The following is a 24,301-nucleotide window of genomic DNA, read 5'->3' as shown; positions in this document are numbered from 1 at the left end:
GTGTTTCGTGATGCTCTTAAACGTCAGATTTAGAAAGCGTCAGACGAATAGTTAGCGTAAATCGAGGTGATTAATTTGTTGGAGGAAGGGGATGGATTTATTTATTATGAAATTTATTTTGATAAAGGATTTATTGAAATTTTAACTGGTAAAATTATAAACTGTGTTTCTTTTTTATTAAATACAAATTTAAGAGTGTTAGTGTTATTTATTTATTAGGAAAATCTCAACAATGTCTAAAATCTCTAAAATAAATAAATTAATAATTTCAACAATCTCTAAAATCTCTGAATTAAATAAATTAATAATAATAATTTATTTTGGAGATTTTAGAGATTGTTGAGATTTTGCTAATAAATAAGTAACACTAACATTCTTAAATTTGTATTTAATAAAAAAGAAACACAATTTGTAATCTCAACAATCTCTAAAATCTCTAAATTAAATTATTAATTTTCTCTAGATTATAATTATTATTATTAATTTATTTAATTTAGAAATTTTAGAGATTGTTGAGATTTTGCTGATAAATAAGTAACACTAACACTCTTAAATTTGTATTTAATAAAAAAGAAATATAATTTGTAATTTCAAATAATTTATAATCTCAGCAATCTCTAAAATCTCTATATTAAATAAATTAATAACAATAATTCATAAATTATTCTGTAAACTAAAGTATTAATTTTCTCTAAAATATAATTATTATTAATTTATTTAATTTAGAAATTTTAGATTGTTGAGATTTTGCTAACAAATAAGTGGCACTACCACTCTTAAATTTGTATTTAATAAAAAAGAAACATAATTTGTAATTTCTAATAATTTATAATCTCAACAATCTCTAAAATCTCTAAATTAAATTATTAATTTTCTCTAGACTATAATTATTATTAATTTATTTAATTTAGAAATTTTAGATTGTTGAGATTTTGCTAACAAATAAGTGGCACTACCACTCTTAAATTTGTATTTAATAAAAAAGAAACATAATTTGTAATTTCTAATAATTTATAATCTCAACAATCTCTAAAATCTCTAAATTAAATTATTAATTTTCTCTAGATTATAATTATTATTAATTTATTTAATTTAGAAATTTTAGAGATTGCTGAGATTTTGCTGATAAATAAATAACACTAACACTCTTAAATTTCTATTCAATAAAAAAGAAACATAATTTACAATCTCAACAATCTCTATGAAATATTTGCCTGGAGGGAAGGTGTGCAATTTAAACGACACGTCGGTTGCCATTGCAGAATAAGCAATTAATCAGCGGTAGACTATAAAATCACGAAGAACCATGGAGCTGGCCAATTACAACGAAATCGACGATATTTCACATCGGCCCGTTGATAACCGAGGGAATTAGATCGTCGACGTTACGCGTATTACGTCGGTGCATAATTGCTGGTATCCTCGGTGCTATAATCACGTAACGAGCTCTGTAAGCGGATTTTTTCCTCGTTCGCGACTTCCAACTTGGGAAGGTTAAGCGTGGGCATCGCCACGTAAACGTATCGTACTTATGGTGAGGTCATTTTGCGCGTTTACGTCGTCGTTCTGTGCGAGAATGCGTCTGTTTCACTTCCTAGAATCGGATCACCTACTCACGTTAAATCTCGATCAGATTAGTCAAGTTACTGGAATTCGAGTCGTATAAGTCGGAGTAACCTGATTTCAAGTGGATGTTTAATGGGAAATGATATCGCGGTAGGAGAGAGACAATTTGATTGAAGAAATCGGTGTGAACAAGCACAATGCTGAAAATAACATTACACGCGACTACTTTTCATCGCGATACAACTGTTACGACATTGCAACTGTTGTTTCTCTGAAGTCAAGCAACAGTTCGATACGTCTCAGGTTGAATTTTGTGGAAATATGGAAATATGGTTCTAATTAATCTTCCTGAAGTAGCAACTGAACTGGAAGATGCATGCAAAATGCAATTCTGAATATTTTTAGGTTCGTGATTGCACGTTCTTTATATTTAAATTAGTAATTATTAATGTTGGTAATATTCGCAATTATGTGTAGTATATTTGATATTAATTTTAGTACAATCGAACGCTTTTCTTATATTTATACAGTAAAACTACAGTAATTGTATATATACAGCTTTCGTAAAAATAAACACTGCGACGTAGATTTTACGTTGCTGTATCTCTCGGATACACCGCAATCTCCGAAGGAATTTTTACGACCACAGCCTTCGCAGAGTTAAAGTAAAATATAAAAAATTCACATTAAAGTAAAGTGGCACTCCAAGTCTAGTGACTTGGTTAATATAAATGAAAAGAGAAATTTGAGAAGATATTTCAAATGACTACTCCATGCTGATAAAGAGATTTCGAGTTACTTGAATTTAAATTGCTTCAATTCAGGTAACTTGACTAATCCAAACGAGACTTCGTGTTTGTTCAAATTCAAGTTGCTTGAGCTCATCTATGCGAGTACAAAGATCACATGCGAGTTAATTGAATAAAAGAACTTGGAATACATGACTTCAAGTAGCAACATCAGCGATAATACTTGAAGCACATATTGCTTCACACTTTTTATGTTTATGTACATAAATTGTATCATAGAGAAAGTAAAAATTAAAAGAAATTGTGAGAACCTCAACTTCATTTAAAACTGAAAAGATATTTCAAGTCAAATAGAATAACACACCAAAGAGGTTTCAAGTTACCAGGATCTGAATTGCTTCAATTCAAATAAAGGACTCACTCAAAGAAGACTTGAAGCTTATTCGAATTCAAGTACATCTATACGAGTACATAGTTTGCATACAATTTAAGCAACTCTACTCCAAATTGCTTTAATTGAACAAAAGATCTTGGAAGACTTGACTTCAAGTAGCAACATACTGAAATATCAGCGATGATACTTGAAGCATATATTGCTTCACACTTTTTATGTTTATGTACATAAATTGTATCATAGAGAAAGTAAAAATTAAAAGAAATTGTGAGAATCTCAACTTCATTTAAAACTGAAAAGATATTTCAAGTCAAATAGAATAACACACCAAAGAGGTTTCAAGTTACCAGGATCTGAATTGCTTCAATTCAAATAAAGGACTCACTCAAAGAAGACTTGAAGCTTATTCGAATTCAAGTACATCTATACGAGTACATAGTTTGCATACAATTTAAGCAACTCTACTCCAAATTGCTTTAATTGAACAAAAGATCTTGGAAGACTTGACTTCAAGTAGCAACATACTGAAACATCAGCGATGATACTTGAAGCACATATTGCTTCACACTTTTTATATTTATGTATACAAATTATACATTTGAGAAAGTAAAAATTTGAAGAAATTGTGAACATCTAAACTTCATTCAAAACTTGAACGATATTTGAAATCAAATAGAACAGAAACAAGGTTTCGCGTTGCTGAATTCCAGTCGCTTTTCAATTCAAGAAACTTGACCAGCGTAAACAAAGTTTCAGACTAAAAGGACGATCATTCTGATGCGGTTTACGCGATCGCGTAATCAGTTACGTTGCTGGTAAAACGAAGAATAACGATTTCGGTTTAATAGCAACGTAAAAGTTATACCTACGCTTCTATTGCTGGCGGCTAAAAGTTTGAAGCTTCTTATGAAACTCGTAAAAGCCGACGTTTCGTGATGTTTTGCTGTTTTATGACAGGTTATCCAGTACCTAAGTACACGGTATAAGTGTAATGGAAACTTAAGTTCTCCTCTCCAGTGATTTGATTTATCGCTTTCTTAACTTTATGGTACGAGGCGTCGAGAATTATGGTGATAAGAGTGTTTAGTAATTTAATAACTCCTTCTTCTAATTGCAGTGTTCGGCATTATGGTAATTTTGATAACGAGTAGTTTGTAACAAGGCAAAGGATATCGAAGGATAATCATGAACTATCTGTTCGCCCATTAAAAAGCTATTTCTTTAATCATTTCTTTATTAAATTTATTCAATTGAATATTAAATATTCAATCCACTTATACTGTTGCATTTTTTATTCAATTCGTGTTATTCCATTTTCCTTGCAATTAAAGAAAATTTCCAGTAACCTCGTGGAAAACTTTTCCAAATCTTTCTTTTCAAATTCTTACAAATTTAATTTTTGTAATAATAAACTTTATGATTACTTCATATTATTTCGTTATGTATTCCTAATTTTCCGTTACGGCAAAAACAAACTTAAATTGCACGCGCACCGACCGAAAATTCAAAGTCGATTTTCTCGAAAACAAAGCCTCAGACGAAAAATTTTTATTCTATATTTTCTACCTCTTTTTTCACGTAGAATCACCCCCTTTCCGCTTGTACCACCAGTTACCAACCACCCTGTATATCGCCTAAAATATATCGTGCCCAGGTACTTTCAGCATCCCAGTGCGTTTGCATTAAAAAAATAGAAAATTACAGCTGGAAGAAACGAAGTCTTACGTTGAGCCAATATCAACAGACATTGGACGGTTCGTTAACCCCTGGACGTGCAAGTGAAATGGGACTCGATACGAGCGAAAAACACCATTTAATTTAGCTGCACATGAAATTATGTAGAATTGTTGGCGCCCGACAGACGTCAACGTGCAAAGTGACATACTCAGGGAACGACGTCTGTCAGACGTGTTTGTGTGCCAAGGGGTTAACTGCATCGTATCGTTGCAACGATGACACGGGTCAACTTTATCGATTGTCTTTATCGCGCACGCTAGTCGAGGCTAAGCAAAGTTACGAAGCAAAGTGAAGGCTCGCGTACGAAAGAAGGACAACGTAAAGTGTAATTTCGTTGCACGTTACCGAGCAAAGGAGGATCCGCAGTCGAAGGAACGAGCTTTTCGTGCTGCAGCCACACGAGACTTAGCTGCGTAAGGGTGGGATTTTATCGAACGCGATCGAGCAAAGTGGCTCGTTTACGCAGACTTTTGTCATTCGAAGTGGGCAACCAATCTCGAGCGAACGTCGTATAGAAATGACATTTTTCAATTTTATTGCTGCAATTACCAGATTGCAATTTAAACAGGAAATTGTAACTACTTGCGAGTGGTTTTTACGCATGACGAGTATACTCGTCAAAAACAGCTAACTGGTCGATCGTGTTATTCTTTGAATAATTCTGCGAACAATATTTGCAAAAGGAAAGAAATTGTGCAGACAATAGAATAATTTGATATTAACAATAGAATTGTATGAAACAATTGAATTCTGTATAAAAGACAAGAAATTCTATGTAGAAACGACTATAATGGCATTCGTATGTGTAACAATTTTTCGACAAATAAGCTTTCTGCGAGATAGCGAACAGCATGAGTTTCGATTCTGCCTTTCTGCGTCAGAGAAGAAATTCGAAACAGCAGAAATTTATATGTCAGAAATTATTTGATCGTGAATCTTGTAATATTTAAGTAGCAATATCTCAACTTTATAAACATTGACGTTGACTACTTCTTTCACCAAGCCATAGAAATATAACGATATGAGCTGTTTCTAGCAGAGGCAATAATTATTGGGTCGGCAACTAAGTGATTGCGGATATTGTCAATACCATCTGATGAGAAAATCCGCAATCACTTAGTTGCCAACCCAATATCATCGGTCGTAATTATAATTACAAAATATAATTTAATCGTAATTAAAATTACAATAACAACGACATTTAATAATTTTAATAATTTCAATTTAATAATTTTATTTATTAACAATAACGAGCTGAGCCTATGAAGCGTAAATGACGACTTCTATAATTAAAAATGACCAGATCCGGTCAAATGACTAGTTGCAAAATTAAATTTAAAATTAAATTAAAATGGTAAAACTTGAATTATAAATAGTACTTTTTGGTTCGTCTAACTTAACGTAAATTCCTTTGAAATTATCTGATCAATGATTTAATAATCGGATTACCAGTCAAATTGACTGGTTTTACAATTTTATTTTCAACTTCCTACTTCGTGTTATATTTTTTCCCGCAATGATGTAATGACTTCGCAACGATAACTAAAGGAATAATATAATGAATTTTATTTTGCTTTTTATGTATTCAAACTGAAAATAATTTTGTATCAATGCCACTTATACCAACACCGGTCAAAATGACTGGCACTTGTCAAAGTGTACAGTAGTCCTGCACTCTGCTTATCGAGCCCCAATAAACCAGTTTCCTCGTTTTCTACAACTTGCCACACGTTTTTCGAATTAGTACCGCGTATCAAAACGACTGGTTCTACAATTTTATAAATGTGCCAACCCTCGTTTAGGAATGATGGTCCCAGCTGGATTAACAATAGCAAAAATGTACCACATAACATGGAATTGCTTCTGTAAGAAAGTAATAAATCAATAAATATAAAAATATTCTATTATTGCGTACTTTTTAAAGACCAGTGATTTTCACTGGTTTTGGTAGAAATAGCTTCGTGCTAACTATCGGTAGTTCTAGTGTTAATAAATTTTTTTCCTGGACGCGAGCCGGTCGCGTGTCACTGAAACGTTTCACAGCGGCAGAAAGTGCATGACTCGCCGCGTCGTTGGCAACGTAATTAAACAATGTCATAAAGGAAACAATTTGTCGCAGCGACGGCGTGTTCATGTAACATGGTACGGACACATCGGTGTAATAATTTCTGGCCAATTAATCATCCTTAATATTATTTACTAACAATAAACGTGGCTGAAAAATCCCAGACAATTTTATTCGATTCTTTGTTCGGCCAACGTTAAAATAGAGTTTCCTTTTTGCAGTTTATCTTCTCTTGCATAGTAATTTCTCTACTTGCTCCGCTTTAAACCTCTTCGTTTTTTCTTTTTCCTTTTTTTTTTTTTTTTTTCTAATAATCTCTCGTTCTTCCCTTTATACCACTTTCGACTTTTTAATTTACAGTTGCAGTAAGAGTAGAATTATTGTATAAATGTGGACTAGTAGGATTAATGTAAAAATGTTACATATGGACAAAGTTTCCAATGGAAATCCGTTTTCCACCGCCGATCATAATTGATGGATCGCGCACGGATTGGGACGAACGTGGCACGTCCGACAAAGTAAATTATTTTCAGCAAGATGCTGCGCTCACCGTTTCCAGATGATCACATCTCGTTAATGATCGCACATCTGTTCACGCAGAAGATTCGATTATCAACGTTAGCGGCGGAATTGAATAAAAAGGAAAATCACGAGCGAGTTAGAAGCGTATTAGTCGCGGTCTATTTATATGGCAGCAGTTTGCAGGTTAAACTGTAGTTATCTTTCATCTTAATCGATCCGCGCGTCAATTCATTAACACGTACACACACGCATACGCATGAACAAATGTACAGGGTATCGTGGAATTTTCTATTTGAATGCCTTTCATATTGGAACAGTCGTCGTACACGAAAAGGAAAAGCTCGAGACTTTTGTTACGAAATCGTGGCACAAGTGGAAAGCGATAATATTGGCTTGGCAACTAAGTGATTGCGGATTTTGTCATTAGGTGGTATTACAAAATCCGCAATCACCTAGTTGCCAAGCACATACAGTCTCTTTTTCTGCTTATCAGATTATCAAATTATCAAATTGCAAAATCAAATTATAGTCGACATTCGAACGATACAATTATAAATATAGTATAATATTCGATTGGCAACTAAGTGATTGGGGTTAGGTTATTTCATAGGTTAGGTTAGGTTATATAATATTCGGTTGGCAACTAAGTGATTACGGATTTTGTCATTAAGTGGTATTACAAAATCCGCAATCACTTAGTTGCCAAGCTAATACAATCTCTTTTTCTGCTTATCAGATTATCAAATTATCAAATTGCAAAATCAAATTATAGTCGACATTCGAACGATACAATTATAAATATAATATAATATTTTATTGGCAACTAAGTGATTGGGGTTAGGTTATTTCATAGGTTAGGTTAGGTTAGGTTAGGTTAGGTTATATAATATTCAGTTGGCAACTAAGTGATTGCGGATTTTGTCATTAGGTGGTATTACAAAATCCGCAATCACTTAGTTGCCAAGCACATACAATCTCTTTTTCTGCTTATCAGATTATCAAATTATCAAATTGCAAAATCAAATTATAGTCGACATTCGAACGATACAATTATAAATATAATATAATATTTTATTGGCAACTAAGTGATTGGGGTTAGGTTATTTCATAGGTTAGGTTAGGTTAGGTTAGGTTAGGTTATATAATATTCAGTTGGCAACTAAGTGATTGCGGGTTTTGTCATTAGGCAGCAATGACAAAACCCGCAATCACTTAGTTGCCAAGCCAATAATGTCGAGTAGACGAAACGATCGTTTCAACTTTTTACGTGCGGTGCTTTGAGGAGAGTGACGCGTGCGATCGGTGCCGATGTTAACGAGCAGATTAATTGGCTTTGATTGCGAAGTATTCGATTTGCTGAGACGAGGCGGATACCGGGAATCCATTGCGTGCGTAAAGCGGTTAAAAGAGCCGACGAGAAGCTGGAATTAGTTCTGTGCTATGAACTTGGCGAAAGTGGACTTTAATTGAAACAATGTGTCGGATGAGACGCGATATGCACCGAAACGTTGCTGTTCTTTTATTTGAACGGTCAAGATGACAAGGTTTAAATTGGTGGAAAATTACTTTGACACTGAAGCCGAAGAGAACATTTGATTGTCGCCGTGTAAAAACATTGAACAATTTCTCTTCGCTGATAAGAATCCACCCGTTTGATTGATAAAAAAGCTTCTTTCGTTCTATTATGAAATTTATTAATTAAATTTAATAATTAGATTTATTAATTAAATTCGTGTAATAATTCTCTGGCTAATACTAATAATGTAATTAATAAATAATGATAATATTGTTGATAATATCCATAATATATATCGATAATATCAATCGAGACAACGATCTACAGTGAGACGTAATAAAATGCACGCGTACCGAGCGAAAATTCAAAGTCGATTTTCTCGAAAACAAAGTCTCAAACGAAAAATTTTTATTCTATATTTTCGACTTCATTTTTCGCGTAGAATCACCCCCTTTCCGCTTGTACCACCAGTTACCAACCACCCTGTATATGCGGATACGTCTTTATTTTGTTAATTGCAGCGCTAATGGAAATTCAGGATATTTTACGTAACGCATACACGTCAAACTATTCACCAGTATATCTGTGTGTACATATATGTATATAGATTTATGACTGGGTGAAAGAAGTAGTCAATGTCAATGTTTGTAAAGTTGAGATATTGCTGCTTAAACAAATATTACAAAATTCACGATCAAATAATTTCTCACATGAAAGTTTCTACTGTTTCGAATTTCTTCTCTGACGCAGAAAGGCAGAATCGAAACTCCTGCTATTTGCCTTCCTCGCGTTTCGTATCCTCCGCAGAAAGCTTACTTCTTTGAAAAATCGTTTCCAGATAGGATTTAGGATCGTTGTTGTTTTTAGACAAAATTCAATTATTTGGTTGTATCGTTGTCACAATTACGCTGTTATCACTACATTTTCGTATCGTTTGTACGATCGTCTCTAAAGTCGATACAACCGGGTTTAACTAATTTTCTCGCAAAAGTCTGACTCTCGGCGCCTGTCTAATGTATGAACTGTCCATGTGGACAAATTATAAAGTAGAAATTAAATAATAAAAAGAAAAGATATGAACGACAAAATCTGTCACGTAGTACGATAGAGAAAGGATGGAGGTATTTTCTTCAGGACCAAACGAGCTATTTAGCAGACAAATTACAAGAGCCTCGTGGCTGTTTCTAAATTTTCCATCGTTTCGAGTCGTTTGCGGCGCAGCCGCGGCGATTCCCACAAGCAATTCGGGTAGCCGCTGGTCGAATCGATCATTCGGTAGGTCGTTTGAGGAAAAATTGGGAAGGTAACTTTCCTGTATAGTTGGAGGTTTGCGTATGTAGGAAATGGAGAAATTCATGTGCAGAGAGACGCAGAGATCCGCGAGAAGGCGAGGCTCTACGGAATCGTTAGGACGGTCGACAGAGCGAAAACCAATCATCTCGCACGAGCGACGATGCTCTCGAGGAACCTTGAACTCTGCACTCGACCAAGTTGGAATTTGTACGCGCCAGGGATCGGGGGATACCACGGATTCCCTGTTCATTCGCAAACTGCATATCGCTGGGAATAAAAGCGTGCTCCGTGGAAATTGAGCCGGACTGGGTCACGAAAGTATTCCACTACTCGCAAATCGAAAGCTTTAATGAACAAGATACGCTGGCGATCGATGTAATGTGCACGCGGTGCCAGAGCCTCGATGCCAACGTGCTTTTGTTAGAGAAGAATAGAATTTTGATTTCGCGAGAGTAAGCATTTCCTTGCGGGATTCTTTCAGTTGAAATATTGAATTGCAAATGAATAAGAATATGTCATGAATAAGAAATGAACAAGTATAAGTAAATGTATAGGTAAATGAATAAGTATAAAAGTATACAAGTAAATGAATGACAATATACGTATGTAAGTACAAAAGTAAATGAATGAGGATATAAGTATACAAGTAAATGAATAACAATATAAGTATGTAAGTAAATGAATAAGTATGTGAGTATAAAAGTAGATGAATAACAATATAAGTATGTAAGTAAATGAATAAATATGTAAGTATAAAAGTAAATGAGTAAGTATGTAAGTATACAAGTAAATGAATAACAATATAAGTATGTAAGTAAATGAATAAGTATGTGAGTATAAAAGTGAATGAATAACAATATAAGAATGTAAGTAAATGAATAAATATGTAAGTATAAAAGTAAATGAGTAAGTATGTAAGTATACAAGTAAATGAATAACAATATAAGTGTGCAAGTAAATGAATAAGTATGTGAGTATAAAAGTGAATGAATAACAATATAAGTATACAGGTAAATGAATAAGTATGTAAGTATAAAAGCAAATGAATAAGGATGTAAGTACACAAGTAAATGAATAACAACATAAATGTGTAAGTAAATGAATAAGTATGTGAGTATAAAAGTGAATGAATAACAATATAAGTATATAGGTAAATGAATAAGTATGTAAGTATAAAAGCAATTGAATAAGGATGTAAGTACACAAGTAAATGAATAACAATATAAGTGTGTAAGCAAATGAATAAGTATGTGAGTATAAAAGTGAATGAATAAGGATGTAAGTACACAAGTAAATGAATAACAATGTAAGTGTGTAAGTAAATGAATAAGTATGTGAGTATAAAAGTGAATGAATAACAATATAAGAATGTAAGTAAATGAATAAGTATATGGAAATAAATGAATATAAGTAAATGAATAAGCACATAAGTATATAAGTAAATGAATAACAATATAAGAATGTAAGTAAATGAATAAGTATGGAAGTATATAAGTGAATGAATAAGTATGTCAGTATGTAAGTAAATGAATAACAATATAAGTATGTAAGTAAATGAATAAATATGTAAGTATAAAAGTAAATGAGTAAGTATGCAAGTATACAAGTAAATGAATAACGATATAAGTATATAAGTAAATGAATAAGTAAGTAAGTGAATAAATAAATGAGTAAGTATATAAGTATATGAGTAAATAAATAAGCATAAAAGTATACATGTAAATGAACAAATATTCCGAAAATCTGTAATTGCAATGCAGTCGAAGCTCTATGAGTCGAAAACCTTCATAAGATTGCAAATTCATTCCCTTCATTTGATTATATCGATCTTTTAATTATTACATCTTATTGCTACTATTATTATTACTATTAGTACTGTTATTGCTGCTATATCGTTAGTACCGTTAGTATTATTTGCCTATTATCCCCTAGTTCTTTCTTAGTTAATATGCATTTTATGCATAATAATTACTGTTTAATAACTCCGGAAATTCCCTCGATCTTCCAGCTAATCCATATTTTTATAAACACAATATTTAAAAAATCGAAGATTTGTTGTATCTTTTAAATATTATATGCAACTCTATATCGAGCCTACTTTGGATATTTTGTGTATCGTTACATCCTGTGCGTATTCTTTGTATTTTTCCACCTTCAAATTGAAATGTTCGGATATTGCCATTTAAATCCGGAGATAAATATGATATTTCTTGTCGTCATCAACGTAACTCTCTTCTGTTCTGTGGACGAAAAATGTCTGAAATTTCAACAAAAAATGGCCGTAGATCGGACACTTTCTGTTCGGAAATACTCATTACTTTTAACCTAATGACGCTATATATCTTAAGACCTATAAAGTCTCGCAATGTACTGGCAATTCTGATCAAGTTTGGCTGTTTGAATTTACAAGACAAATGATGATAATACGAGGGAAGCTTCCCTTTAGAAAGACCGTTATTTGTTACAGTCGAAAACAGTATTTGTCGAAAAAAAAGCTTTTCCCTACATTTATAACTCTCATAATCCATACAAATCTTCTTCTCCAATCGAGATATATATTTGTCAATTACTATACATTTTCCCTTCAGTTTTGCATCATAATAACGCTCAACCACAATTTTGATAAAACTTTAATAATTGATTAAATGTAACTAAAATGTTAAGTATCGGAAAAAGTAAGCGATGACGAGTATATTCGTCAAACACAGAGTATGTGTTGCTGTTACAACATAGAACTAAATTGTAATGAAACGAGTGTTTTATTTTTTCTACGCATGGCGAGTATACTCGTCAGAACACAAAATATTGCCATTTCTTCATGACGAGTATACTCGTCAAACACAGAGAGTGGCTGTTACAACATAGAACTAAATTGTAATGAAACGGGTGTTTTATTTTTTCTACGCATGGCGAGTATACTCGTCAGAACACAAAATATTGCCATTTCTTCATGACGAGTATACTCGTCAAGCACAGAGAGTGGCTGTTACAACATAGAACTAAATTTTAATGAAACGAGTGTTTTATTTTTGCTACGCATAGCGAGTATACTCGTCAGAACACAAAATATTGTCACTTCTTCATGACGAGTATACTCGTCGAAAACAGCTAACTGGTTCAAAATAATCCAAACATTTACTATGGCGTATTAACAAACATTAAATGACGACCGACGCAAGCAACTGCTTGTATTATATGTATGAAATATGCAAATAAATGATGAATAAATAATGATATTCAAATCAGCATGCACATCTAAGCGCAATAAATCATTAAAATGATACGCCACGATAATTAAACGTACCGTATTTTACTTCTGCATAAATTTTACTCCCACATAAATTTTACTGCTCGTGTTTGGAAAACTTATGGCACTAGGTCGTTTTCACGGAAATTTACATTTTTCCGCGACCCCATAGAAATTCCATACAAGGATTAAAGGATGTGAAAACTTTTTGTCGAATATTAATACAGAAGGAAGATGGAATTTTAACGTGGCCAAATAAATCCCAGACATCTTCGTAAGACCGTTGAAACACTCTTTTATCCTTCGAATTTTCCACTTATTGAAAATATTTCCCATAACGTCGAATAATAAAACGAAGATAAATATGGTGAAAGATAAAATGTTTTACGTAACGTTATGTCCTATAACGTTCTTCGCGCGTTTAACTTCACGAATAGTAACTTTATTTCTTTATAATTTTAATAGTAATAATCTTCTCGTATAAAATATCTCGTCGAGCCAGATGCAATTACAGGAAATTTTATTCGAACGAAAGTGTCTAAAAATGAAATTTAAACATGGAATTCGTAGGATTTCCAAGGAGGATGTGTTATCTGCGCGGGGCATCGTGTAAATCCATCTCTTCAGCGACCTTGAACTTTGAATTTCAACGTAGCTGCAGCTGAAGTTTTAAATAATCCGGTTAACAAGCGACGAAACACGCGATTTCGGCGGATTTCTCGAACGTGTTTCACCGCGAACGAAAATTCGACATTTGTTTGGGAAGCAATTTCATTCGCTTTGATCGGACGTATATACAGGGTGAGTTGTGCGAAACAAAACAGCTAAATATCTCTGTCAGTGTCGAAGACAGGGAAGAGTGTCGGACAGGAAAGTTATAGTCGCCCGAGGAGACAAATACGGTGGTACTAAAAAATTGATCGACGCTTTTTTCAAAATCCTTGGCAAGGTCATCGGAAATTTCCAAAAGACCTTGAAAAAAGCGTCAACAGTCTCCTTGAACGATATAACTTTCCTCTCCGACACTTTTTCCTATCTTCGATATTAACAAAGATATCTTTACATTCTGTTCCACGTGACTCACCCTGTATATAGAATTTTTATATTCGATGCAGACGCGAAGAAAGCGGTGTATAAAAATTATAGTAAAAAGTTTTAGTAATCCTGTGTTACTTCCATTTAACGATTGGTACCTTGGCATATACATTTCGTGGTCGAATAACCTTGAACTTTACTGCCTGGAATTGTTTCACAGAAAATGGAATATCAAGCGACAATACGAAGAACAATCCGGGAAATTTCTCCGCGAATGTTACGCTTGGGCACATAATTTACAGGATAGAAATGTCAACTTCCACGAAAAAATTAGTAATTCTTCCACATACAATCTTGGTAACCATAGTAGAATCGACAAGGGAGTGATTCTACGTGAAAAAATAAATCGAAAATGTAGAATAGAATTTTTTCATACGGCGCTTCGTTTCCGATAGAATCGAATCTAAAAATCTGTGTGGCGCACGTGAGCTTTAATTACCCACCGGCTAGATACGAAAAAATAATTAACAGAAGATTACACTACGTACGAAAACAAGTGAAAAATGTGGAATAAAATTTTCTCCTATATAGCTTCGTTCACAAGAAAATAGAGTTTGAACGTGTTCGATTAAGAACTAGCCTGATGCACGCATACCTCACCAATTTTGAGATTTCATTTTCTCGGAAACGAAGCTTCCTATGGGAAAACTATATTCTACATTTTTTACTTATTTTTATACGTAGAATAACTTCCTGTCGATCATTCGGTCCTGTCTAGCCTGGAATCACTCATACTGAAGTATAGTCGACAAATTTAGAAGCTCGGTTTCCCCAAAAACGAAGCGTCGAATAAATAAATTCTGTTCCACATTTTCCGCTTGTTTTTTCGCGCACAATCGCTCCCTTGTCAATTGTACGATAATTGTGCTGGGACACCCCGTATAATGCAATCTGAAAAATAGAAAAAACGAACGGTATTAACTATATTCTTATTTTCTGCGAGCAGCTAGCTGGAAATCTATAAAACTCCAAAAATACCGAAGGTATTCCTGGAAAAATATTCTCTTTCTGAAACGCTGATTAGACGATTGACGTCACGATCGATTATCAGCGTTTCAGTAATTTATGTACTTCGTTTTGCCTGTTCACGGTGCCGAACGATCGAGCAGACGAAACGAACAAAGTCAAACAGCTGAAAGAGCGGTAAATTCCTAAATTCGTTTCTCCCGTTATTTCCCTTGTAATAGCAAATCCGATGATAGCGAATTACGTGGCGATAATCTGGCGATTACCACGATGACCACGTTGTCATCAACAATCGAAGGGTAGGAAAGTTGCACATGCGCGCCGATGGAGCGTAGGCAAACCGAGCTTGGTAACAACGCAGTTGTGATGGTAACCCTCGTAGTGTCAGCTCTATCATCAGGTTACAATTCATCGTCGATTGCTGCTCGATGGCTGTAGTTTGGCAAGAGATCGTGGCTGAATGCGGAAACGCAGGAAAATCGCAGATAAGTCACAGCGAAGATTTGGACGTTACGCTGGACGATGTCTGCGCGATAAATTGCCGAAAATTCAACAACTGACAATTGGCAAATTCTCTGTCGAACGTTGGAACCAGATAGACCCAAGAAAATTCTACTCGAAATAAGAAAATACCGTAATTAACGCTCTTTTTATCGGAAACTTGATATTGGAATTAGGAAATTAGCATAGTCAATAAACGCAAGAAGACGAAGAGTAGGCGCGTCTGTCTCTTTTCTCGATCAATGCTTCGCTTGAGATTTCACAGTATTTTGTTTGAATAAACACAGAGACAGTTTCTGAATATCCGCAAGTTTGACAGTAGCTGTGGCTATTGACAGTGTCTCGGACGACACTGGAAGAAAGATGACAAGCGACGTAAAGGCTTTCTGTACGTACAGCGAACAGTTTAAAAGGTGTTAACGAAGTTTCTTCGACAAATTCTTCGCTCGAAATTTCTTTATTACGTCCGGAGGCTTAGGTTGAAAATTAGAACGCGTTTCGACGCTGTCTCGATAAATACGTAGAAGCAGAAAGCTGACAAGAACGTATTACTAAATATTTAACGTGACATTATGGCGCCATGATTTCTGCTCTACATTCCGCAACTAGGCCAAAATACAAGAGCCACGAATTCTCCGCGGCTATGAACGCCCGATCTAACGATCGATAACGAACGACAGCCATAATCCACGACGATGATAATCGTAACGATTACAAATATCTTGCAGCGATTGGAACTGAAATACAACGTGGAAATATGAAAAACGTGCGAGGATTGTTGAACGAAAAAATATACCTGCAACGTCTGTTAAATTGCGGATGCTGCGTAGAAGCTTCCGAAGAAAATACACTTTCGCCAACTTTTCTAAAAATAAACCTTCACCAGCTTGAACAAAGTTTAAACTGTTAGAGACTTGATGCATAACGAGACACGCGTTGAATCGTTCGTTTAACATAGAAACAGGAGGATGGCGCGTATCAATGGCCAGGTAATAAACCGCTAATCAAATAAGGAAATTGTAGCCTGTTTTCGTGGAAGCCGGCAGTTCTGAAGTTTCGTCGCCAGAGCTATGAACTTGACATCCATAAGAGCGACCTTCCACCCAGCCACGTAACGCCGTATCGATTGCTCGTCAGCGGAACGCTGACGTAAACTCCTAACTGCAATAGTTTAATTGAATCTGGAAGCTTGAAGCATCGATGACGAGCTATCAAATGGCTAATTAAACAGCGAACTCGCGGCTACTCCATCGAATCTGCGGCTTGCGAGTTTCGCTTCGCGGATCCTGTGAACTTGAGGATCGCAAGGTCGGCCCTGAAGCCACAGCCACGTGGTATCGTATCGGATTGACGCAAGTTGAATCGCTTCTCGCGTCGAAGAGGTGCGAACAATGGGCCATAAAAGAATAGAAAGCTGGCACTTTGAATATAACTTCTCGAAGGTGAATGATAAATAGAAGGTGAATGAGGACCATGTAAGGTGTAAATATCGTGTGTATCTCTGGTGAAGAGCACGTGACAAAGACGCGAAGAAGAAGGTTAGTGTTCACTCGTGGAAGCGACGAGGAATAGCCATGAAAAATGAAGCGCAAGGAAAGAAAGAAGCAGAGCAGAAATACGTCGATTCGATCGAAACAACTGCAACCCCCCGGAGTCTCCATGGACATGGAATCGTCCTGGGCAGCTCAAGAGATCAAGTCCAATCTGAATAATATGGTACTGTCTCTGGCGATATTGTTCTACAAACGTTACTCTTTTATTACGAGTGCTCCTTTTCTTCCTGACAATGTCCAATGATGTGGTACATATACCTGGTGGCGAGATTATTTTCTATATAAATATATATTTTTAATGAAAAATTTCAAATACAGAACGGGGCATATAAATGTAATAAATTTGTGCGTTGTTAACAGTAGAACTACCTATAGTTAAGACGAAGCTATTTCTACCACAATCAGTGAAAATGATTGGGCTTTAAAAAATACGTAATAATAGAATATTTTTATATTTATTGATTTATTGCTTTCTTACAGAAGCAATTCCATGTTAGGTGGTACATTTTTGCTATTATTAATCCAGCTGGGACCATAATCCCTAAACGAGGGTTCGCACATTTATAAAATTGTTAAACCCAGCCGTTTTGACTGGTGTGGTGTTTCTAGTGTTAGCATCTAGCGATCTAGCGATCTATCCGGAATTTTTCTGATAACTGATAAAGTCATATCGAATGATACGCGGTAAAAATTTGGAAAACGTGTGGCAAGTTGTAGAAAACGAGGAAACTGGTTAATTGGGGGTCGATAAATAGAGTGCAGGACTCCTGTACACTCTGACAAGTGCCAATCATTTTCACTGGTATTGGTATAAGTAGCCTTGATACAAAATTATTTTCATTGCCACCTAATGACAAAACCCGCAATCACTTAGTTGCCAATATGTTCAAAGCGATGTTCACGCGATTCAACGCACCTTTTCAACAGCTAATCGGTTTCGCTATCTGTAGTCATAGTGAGTCGTGAAATTCAGAAATCCTTGCACACATTTATGACAGTTTCACTTGGAGTAATTTGCTTAAGAAAAGTAACCGTCCAAACGGACCAAAGCATACGCGTTTCGTTTCTTCTTTCGTCGCCTCGAAGCTACCTAAAGCTGTGTAGAAATTCTCACTCCAATATTCCCATCGTTCGTGATTACTCGTAACAGCGTAATCGCACAATGGCACAAAGTAGCATACGGTGGCTATGATACGATCGCAAAATAAAACCATATCACGCGATGTAATAATAAAATCAGGTTCGAATGAATTTTCCAATTCGAGGAAAAAGGAAAATAATTGTTCTAAGCTTCAAAGGGAAGATAATTGTTCTAAGCTTCAAAGAGAAGATAATCGTTCTAAGCTTCAAAGGGAAGATCCATATAGGTGTGAACAGACTGGGATCCGAAAGGAATCATCGGATCAGTGTTCACACTGATCATTCACTGTTCACGCTTGAACCAGACGTGCAAGATCTCAGTATCGCGCCTCTGACACACATGACCATTTATAGAGGAGAAGGCACGCGTTCTCTGACGTTCCTTTTGCTCGCCAGGACGTCGCGTTGCAGTGTCGTTGGTGTGTCATTGATGCGACGACGCGGCCAGTTTCTCCATTTCCATCGCCTGATATTCGCCGCACATGCTCGTTGCTGGTCGATGTTTTCGAAACAACGAGACACGATTCTCCGTTTGCCTTTTTCGTTGCGCTCGCTGGGAATTTCCAATCTTTTCGTTCGATCGTTCTTCTTGGCGGAATAGTAACAAGTTAATGGGAAGGTGATTATTTTTACAGAATGTAAAATGAGAGGATTTCGAGCAACATCGAATGTGATTATTGATGATTAGTATTATCAGGCAAGTTCGATTGCTAGTTTTACAGCGTACTGGTTAATCTAATTTTCTCAGATTACATGGACAAGTTAAGTAAGTCTGATTATTAAAGGTGATGCACGGCCTGAAACTTTCCTTGCGTGGTGTAATATCTTAAAAGCTCGAGAAAGTTTACGTTTGCGTGTCTATGAGCAACATTACTGAGAAAATAATTGCATCGACGAATTGAAGGATTTTTTTATTTTCTAATACGTACAACATCTCGTTTAATCCAAGCTGATATAATCTGTTACTGTAACAACAAAAAATGAACTTTCTTTTTCCTATCTTCGCATCGGCGATCGGAATCAAAGAGAAGATTCTTTAGGCTAATTTGGTGCCTCGGGTTCCTTATACAGGGTGAGCCAGGAGTCGTGATCAGTAGAGAGAAACAATTTACCGAATGCCCAGTTGGACAAATTGTAAAGCTCAAATTAAATAATGAAAAAAAAAGTAAGATCTTGGACGAAACACTCACTTTCTGTCTTCTCTCGTTGTGTCTAAGGTATAGGTCTGTTAGGTGAAAGCCTTGCTGAAGAGTCCACACTAGCAGAAAAAAAAAGTAGAGAAAATTCGCCTTGGAATCCTCTAGCAGATAGGTGTTTTATTAAAAAACTATTGGTTTATTTGCGAGAAATTCAAGTTGATGTCGAAAAATCATGAGGAACAGAGAGTTGACAACAAATTTACTATAATCACGTTGAAACTCTCTCGAAACCGCGCTGTACCTGATAAAGCGATTTTCGATCGAACTATCAAAAACACAGTAATCTCAATATATTGGTGCACCCTGTATGTCGTAACGTCGACTCATTTGACGTCACTTTGGCCACTGTCTTCTTAGTCTTCCAGAACCCTGTTTCTTCAGAACCGGTAGAACCGAGAAGATTGCTGCGAAGATCCAGTTTGATGTAGTGGCTGTTGCTTCTTTCTCGTATTGTCCGTCTGATGAATTGCGTGTCAGAGTCATCGTGCAGCGTTTTGTTTGATACATAGCACGGTGCATCCGTCTTCCTGCGGAGTATTTTGGCTTGAGATCTTTGTACGATGACAGTATTGGATTTACAGACACGACCCTGTAGCTCGATGCCATAAATCCATATCGGCCTTGTTATCTTTTCTATAAATAAGTGTCTTATTCCTCGCTGATAATCCCCGCTTTCTGACAAGTTGTCAGTAGATATTTTCGCATCTTCCATCTATTTTCTCTCTTTTTACCATTAATTGTTCCTTTCAATTGACTTTATTGCGTGCAACATATTGGGAAGATCTATTGGGTTGGCAATGTCTAATGACATTGATGACATTGACAAAATCCGCAATCACTTAGTTGCCAATACAACAGATATCGTACTGTTCACAGCTGCGGTATTTTTATGCGGTTTTTACGCGTTTGATAAAGTTTGGGATGGCATTGCTCTTTCCTGAAAAAGAAACTTACACGGGTTGACTTAGTCTCGTTGATTTTAGCTCTCCATTTGAGAAGCTACTTTTGGAGCAAATTCAGGTGATCTTGAAGGTAGGAGAATGCAATTTTAGGATCTTGTGGCTTGCAAATATCGCTGCATCACTCGCCAACGTTCCTATTTTGGTGTTCGCTGTGGTTGGTTAGTCGAATATATATAGCGAACGTGGAACTGGAAATAAATATACTATGATACACATAGGAACAAATTTATACACTGTATATTCTGTGCGCAGAATCAGCCTTTGAATCGATTAGTAAATTGTTGGCCAATGTCCATATTGTCCATCAAAATCCAATGGCCATCCATTGTCCATCACGAATAATCATTTAGGCGATCCTAGACGAGCAGACGAGAATGAAATATGTAAATTAACCGGTTAGCCGGTGTTGACGAGTATACTCGTCATGAAGAAATGGCAATACTTTATGTTCTGACGAGTATAATCGTCACGAAGAACTGGCAATACTTTATGTTCTAACGAGTATACTCATCATGAAGGACTGGCAATACTTTGTATTCTGACGAGTATACTCGTCACGAAGAAATGGCAATACTTTATGTTCTGACGAGTATACTCATCATGAAGGACTGGCAATATTTTGTGTTCTGACGAGTATACTCGTCATGAAGAACTGGCAATATTTTGTGTTCTGACGAGTATACTCGTCACGCGAAAATGTAGTTACAATTTGCTGTTTTAATTGCAATTTAGCAATTGGAGTAAACTGTAATAATAAAATTGAAAAATAAAACAGTCAAATCACAAATTTATTCTGTATTATAGCAGCCACACATACTCTGTATGTTTGACGAGTATACTCGTCATGGGTTACTTTTTGCGGCACAATTTAGGAACACACTTTTCAAAGAAGTCGCAACAGTTAACTAGTTGATAAAATTAAGGAACATGGTTCTTATTTCAAAATGAACCAGGAAGAAGAAAATAATTTTTTCAGTCAAGTACCATCGACGAATAAGCTATGGAAAATAAAATATTAAAATTAAAAACCTTGCGACGCAACCTCCATTCGACCAACGCGTCCTCTGCTTTCTTCGATGAACGTTTCGGATGAAGAAATTTCCAACGAAGGCAAGCAAAGCAATGTTTTAACGATTTCCACGTACAAATGCAACAATATTTGACTCGAATCGTAAATCCAAGATTTATCCAATCGGACAGAGAGTCCTCGAAAGCTTTACAATTCTGAAAACTTCCCAACTAATGTAATGTGAGCTCGTCAGGTTTTTATTTTTAATAATACAAGTTCAACAATTGAGTAATACCCTATAATAATAATAATAATAATAATAATAATAACAATATTAATACGCTATTATACGATACCGCGATTATACGATTATTTCGTGCTCAACATGTACAGGTTTCTGATTTTAACAAACTTATTTTCTTCTTCTTAGTACTTATTTTTAATTGAAACCATCTTTTTCAACTTTTCCAATTTACACACCTGATTGTTTATTTTCCCCCTGCAAATTGTCATCCGACAACGTACATTGAGCCGTACCGTGCGATAAGAAGATATCTGGAGAGTTCACCTGGGCCAACCAGACAATTATCCGCAAGGAAGAATCGATTTCTTGAAATTACACGGTGTTATCGTGGTAAAACGAGCGTGTTTTCCAACTTTCAGCTCTCTGGTTGTCCTAGGCAAGTAGCTGAATCCTCGTTTTAGAAAAAAATTCCAGCCGGACGGACAGGCAAAAAAAGTAAGCTGAATGAAAATCGTCGGAAAGAAATTTCCTTATAATATACAGCACGTTACAGTCTTATCTAGCTCTTCTACATTTACTTTCTTTACATTTGCCTCACTGATTCAGCCACGATACGATTGCGCGGTTTCTCGCCAGCCATTCCACGCTGACCTCCTTTCCTCCGCTGCTACTTGTTTCTTTAATGTACCTGCGATCCTTCCCCTTGGCCCACCTGTCCCTTTCCTCCTTTCTTTCCCTCTTTTTATTCTCTCTCTTTCTCTCCGTCTCGACCGTTTCGATGGACCGGTACACGGCAATCCAGAGTCTTATTTAAGGGCAAGGTGAACGTACTGCTGTTGCGAGGTCAGGTTTTCAGTGCCACCTACGCAGAAGCCGTTGCATCGAGTTGTTATTTTGGAAAATAGAGGCTGCCTCACGCTCCTTTCCATTTTCGTCCGTTTTGTTTTGCCTTTGGTAAAAGGTGTTTTTGCTTCGAATACACCGCAGGTGGCAAAGTCAGGAATAGAACGCGCGACCGACAGACTGACTGGCAAAGTTGAAATATTTTTAGAAGTAATCGATTAATTGCTGCTGTTGCAAAGGCAATTCACACAGCAACGCTTTGGAGGAATCGTTTAAGAACGATCTGACCAAACGTTTGTTTGCACGGTTTACGACGTATCTCGTAGCGATGAAATTGCTTTACAGTTGTTGTTCCACGTTGTTTGTACAGTTTCTTTGTTCGAAAATTTCCTTTGTATTTCGAAAGGATCGCAAACATACTTTTGTTAGACACAGCAACTGTGATTAACAATTTACCGATCGATAGCCGATTAATCGGTTTTTGTCGCCGATGCTCACTGACCGATAGCCTATTAATCGGCTTTCTGTCGCTAACGCTTACCGACCGATAGCCTATTAATCGGCTTCTTGTCACCAACAATCTTTCTCATTATTTGAGCAGTAATTTGCTATTTAGTACTAAGGTACCTTGTTCAGTTGCGTCAGTTGCGTTGCTCTGTAAGCTCCTACAGTTTTACACCAATTTGAAAAACTTACTAGCGAAAAGAATGGTATTGGAGAGTCTAAACCGAAACAGAGCCGGCGCCAGGGAGAATCTGCGCCTGAGTTGCCGGTCGGACGTGCGTATGCTGTTGAACCGCTAGAGGTCGGTAAAGTATTAAAAAATACTTGACACGGTCTGGATCATGTGGTTTGACAGTTTTCAGTTTTCTTTATCGTTGTTTCTCTCTTATTGTACGTGTACTTGGTGAGTGGCTGTCGTAGTGATATTTATAGCGTTATTAAACGTTCTTTGTACTCATTGTGTAAAACGTAGCTCACCCTCCGGAGAAGTTTGAGTTTTAATTTGTACTTTCAATTAATCCGGAAATATACTTCCGTGAAACGTACATGACACGCTTTGGTCTTCGTCGTTGATCCCTTGCTATTGTACGCGTACTTCGTAAATCGCTGTGAAAATTCTCTTTCACGAATAGGCGGCTGGATATTCGCGTGCTCGCTACTCCAATCGATTGGTTAACATTACGTGGCTACACTGTTAACGACTTGTAAATGGTTGGTAATTATAGCGTGAGACACAGCAACCTAGAAAGGAAGTGACATGTGAAGAATGCGCAATTAAGAAAACACATCAATTCTATGTATTATTAAAACGAATAATCTTCCTGGAACCTCTGACAATCTGAACGCCTAACGAAACGACGTATTCGTATTAATTTCCAAAGATCAAATAACGCAGCTCAATCTAAATGCTCGTTGAGGTTAGCAACTAAGTGGTTGCGGATTTTGCCATTAGGTGGTACTACAATCACTTAGTTGCCAAGCTAATACAATCTCTTTTTCTGCTTATCAAATTATCAAATTGCAAAATCAAATTATAATCGACATTCAAACGATACAATTAATAAATATAATATAATATTCGATTGACAACTAAGTGATTGGGGTTAGGTTATTTAGTAGGTTAGGTTAGGTTACATAATATTCGGTTGGCAACTAAGTGATTGCGGATTTTGTCATTAGGTGATATTACAAAATCC

At 36.0% G+C, this 24,301-nt stretch overlaps 1 protein-coding gene and 2 long non-coding RNA genes across 7 annotated transcripts in view; 2 read left to right on the top strand and 1 right to left on the bottom strand.

Moving 5' to 3' along the window:
• Positions 1-24,301, top strand: part of LOC126874905 (serine-rich adhesin for platelets-like) — an 88,914-nt gene that overhangs the window by 41,594 nt on the left and 23,019 nt on the right. The window contains exon 1 of one of the 3 annotated variants that reach the window (XM_050637397.1): positions 15,502-17,367. The exons of the other annotated variants lie outside the window; for them this stretch is intronic. Within the exon in view, the coding sequence (XP_050493354.1) occupies positions 17,233-17,367 (135 nt within the window). The 5' untranslated portion in view covers positions 15,502-17,232. Of the gene's footprint in view, positions 1-15,501; positions 17,368-24,301 lie in introns of those variants that run through there. 3 annotated transcript variants of the gene reach the window in all.
• LOC126874930 (uncharacterized) lies at positions 19,243-20,642 on the bottom strand. Its single transcript, XR_007693122.1, has 2 exons — positions 20,498-20,642; positions 19,243-20,070 (listed from the first exon to the last, which is right to left on the bottom strand). It is a non-coding gene; the product is annotated as an uncharacterized LOC126874930 (long non-coding RNA).
• Positions 20,359-24,301, top strand: part of LOC126874924 (uncharacterized) — a 7,272-nt gene continuing 3,329 nt past the window's right edge. Inside the window, exon 1 of one of the 3 annotated variants that reach the window (XR_007693114.1) lies at positions 20,359-24,212. This is a non-coding gene — a long non-coding RNA (uncharacterized LOC126874924). Of the gene's footprint in view, positions 24,285-24,301 lie in introns of all 3 variants that reach the window. The other 2 variants (XR_007693116.1, XR_007693115.1) reach the window with 2 other exon arrangements.

This window comes from Bombus huntii, chromosome 17 (genome assembly GCF_024542735.1).
Source record: "Bombus huntii isolate Logan2020A chromosome 17, iyBomHunt1.1, whole genome shotgun sequence".
Classification (NCBI taxonomy): domain Eukaryota; kingdom Metazoa; phylum Arthropoda; class Insecta; order Hymenoptera; family Apidae; genus Bombus; species Bombus huntii.
The sequence above is the reverse complement of the archived record's forward strand: the minus strand, read 5'-3'. Positions and strand labels throughout refer to the sequence as shown.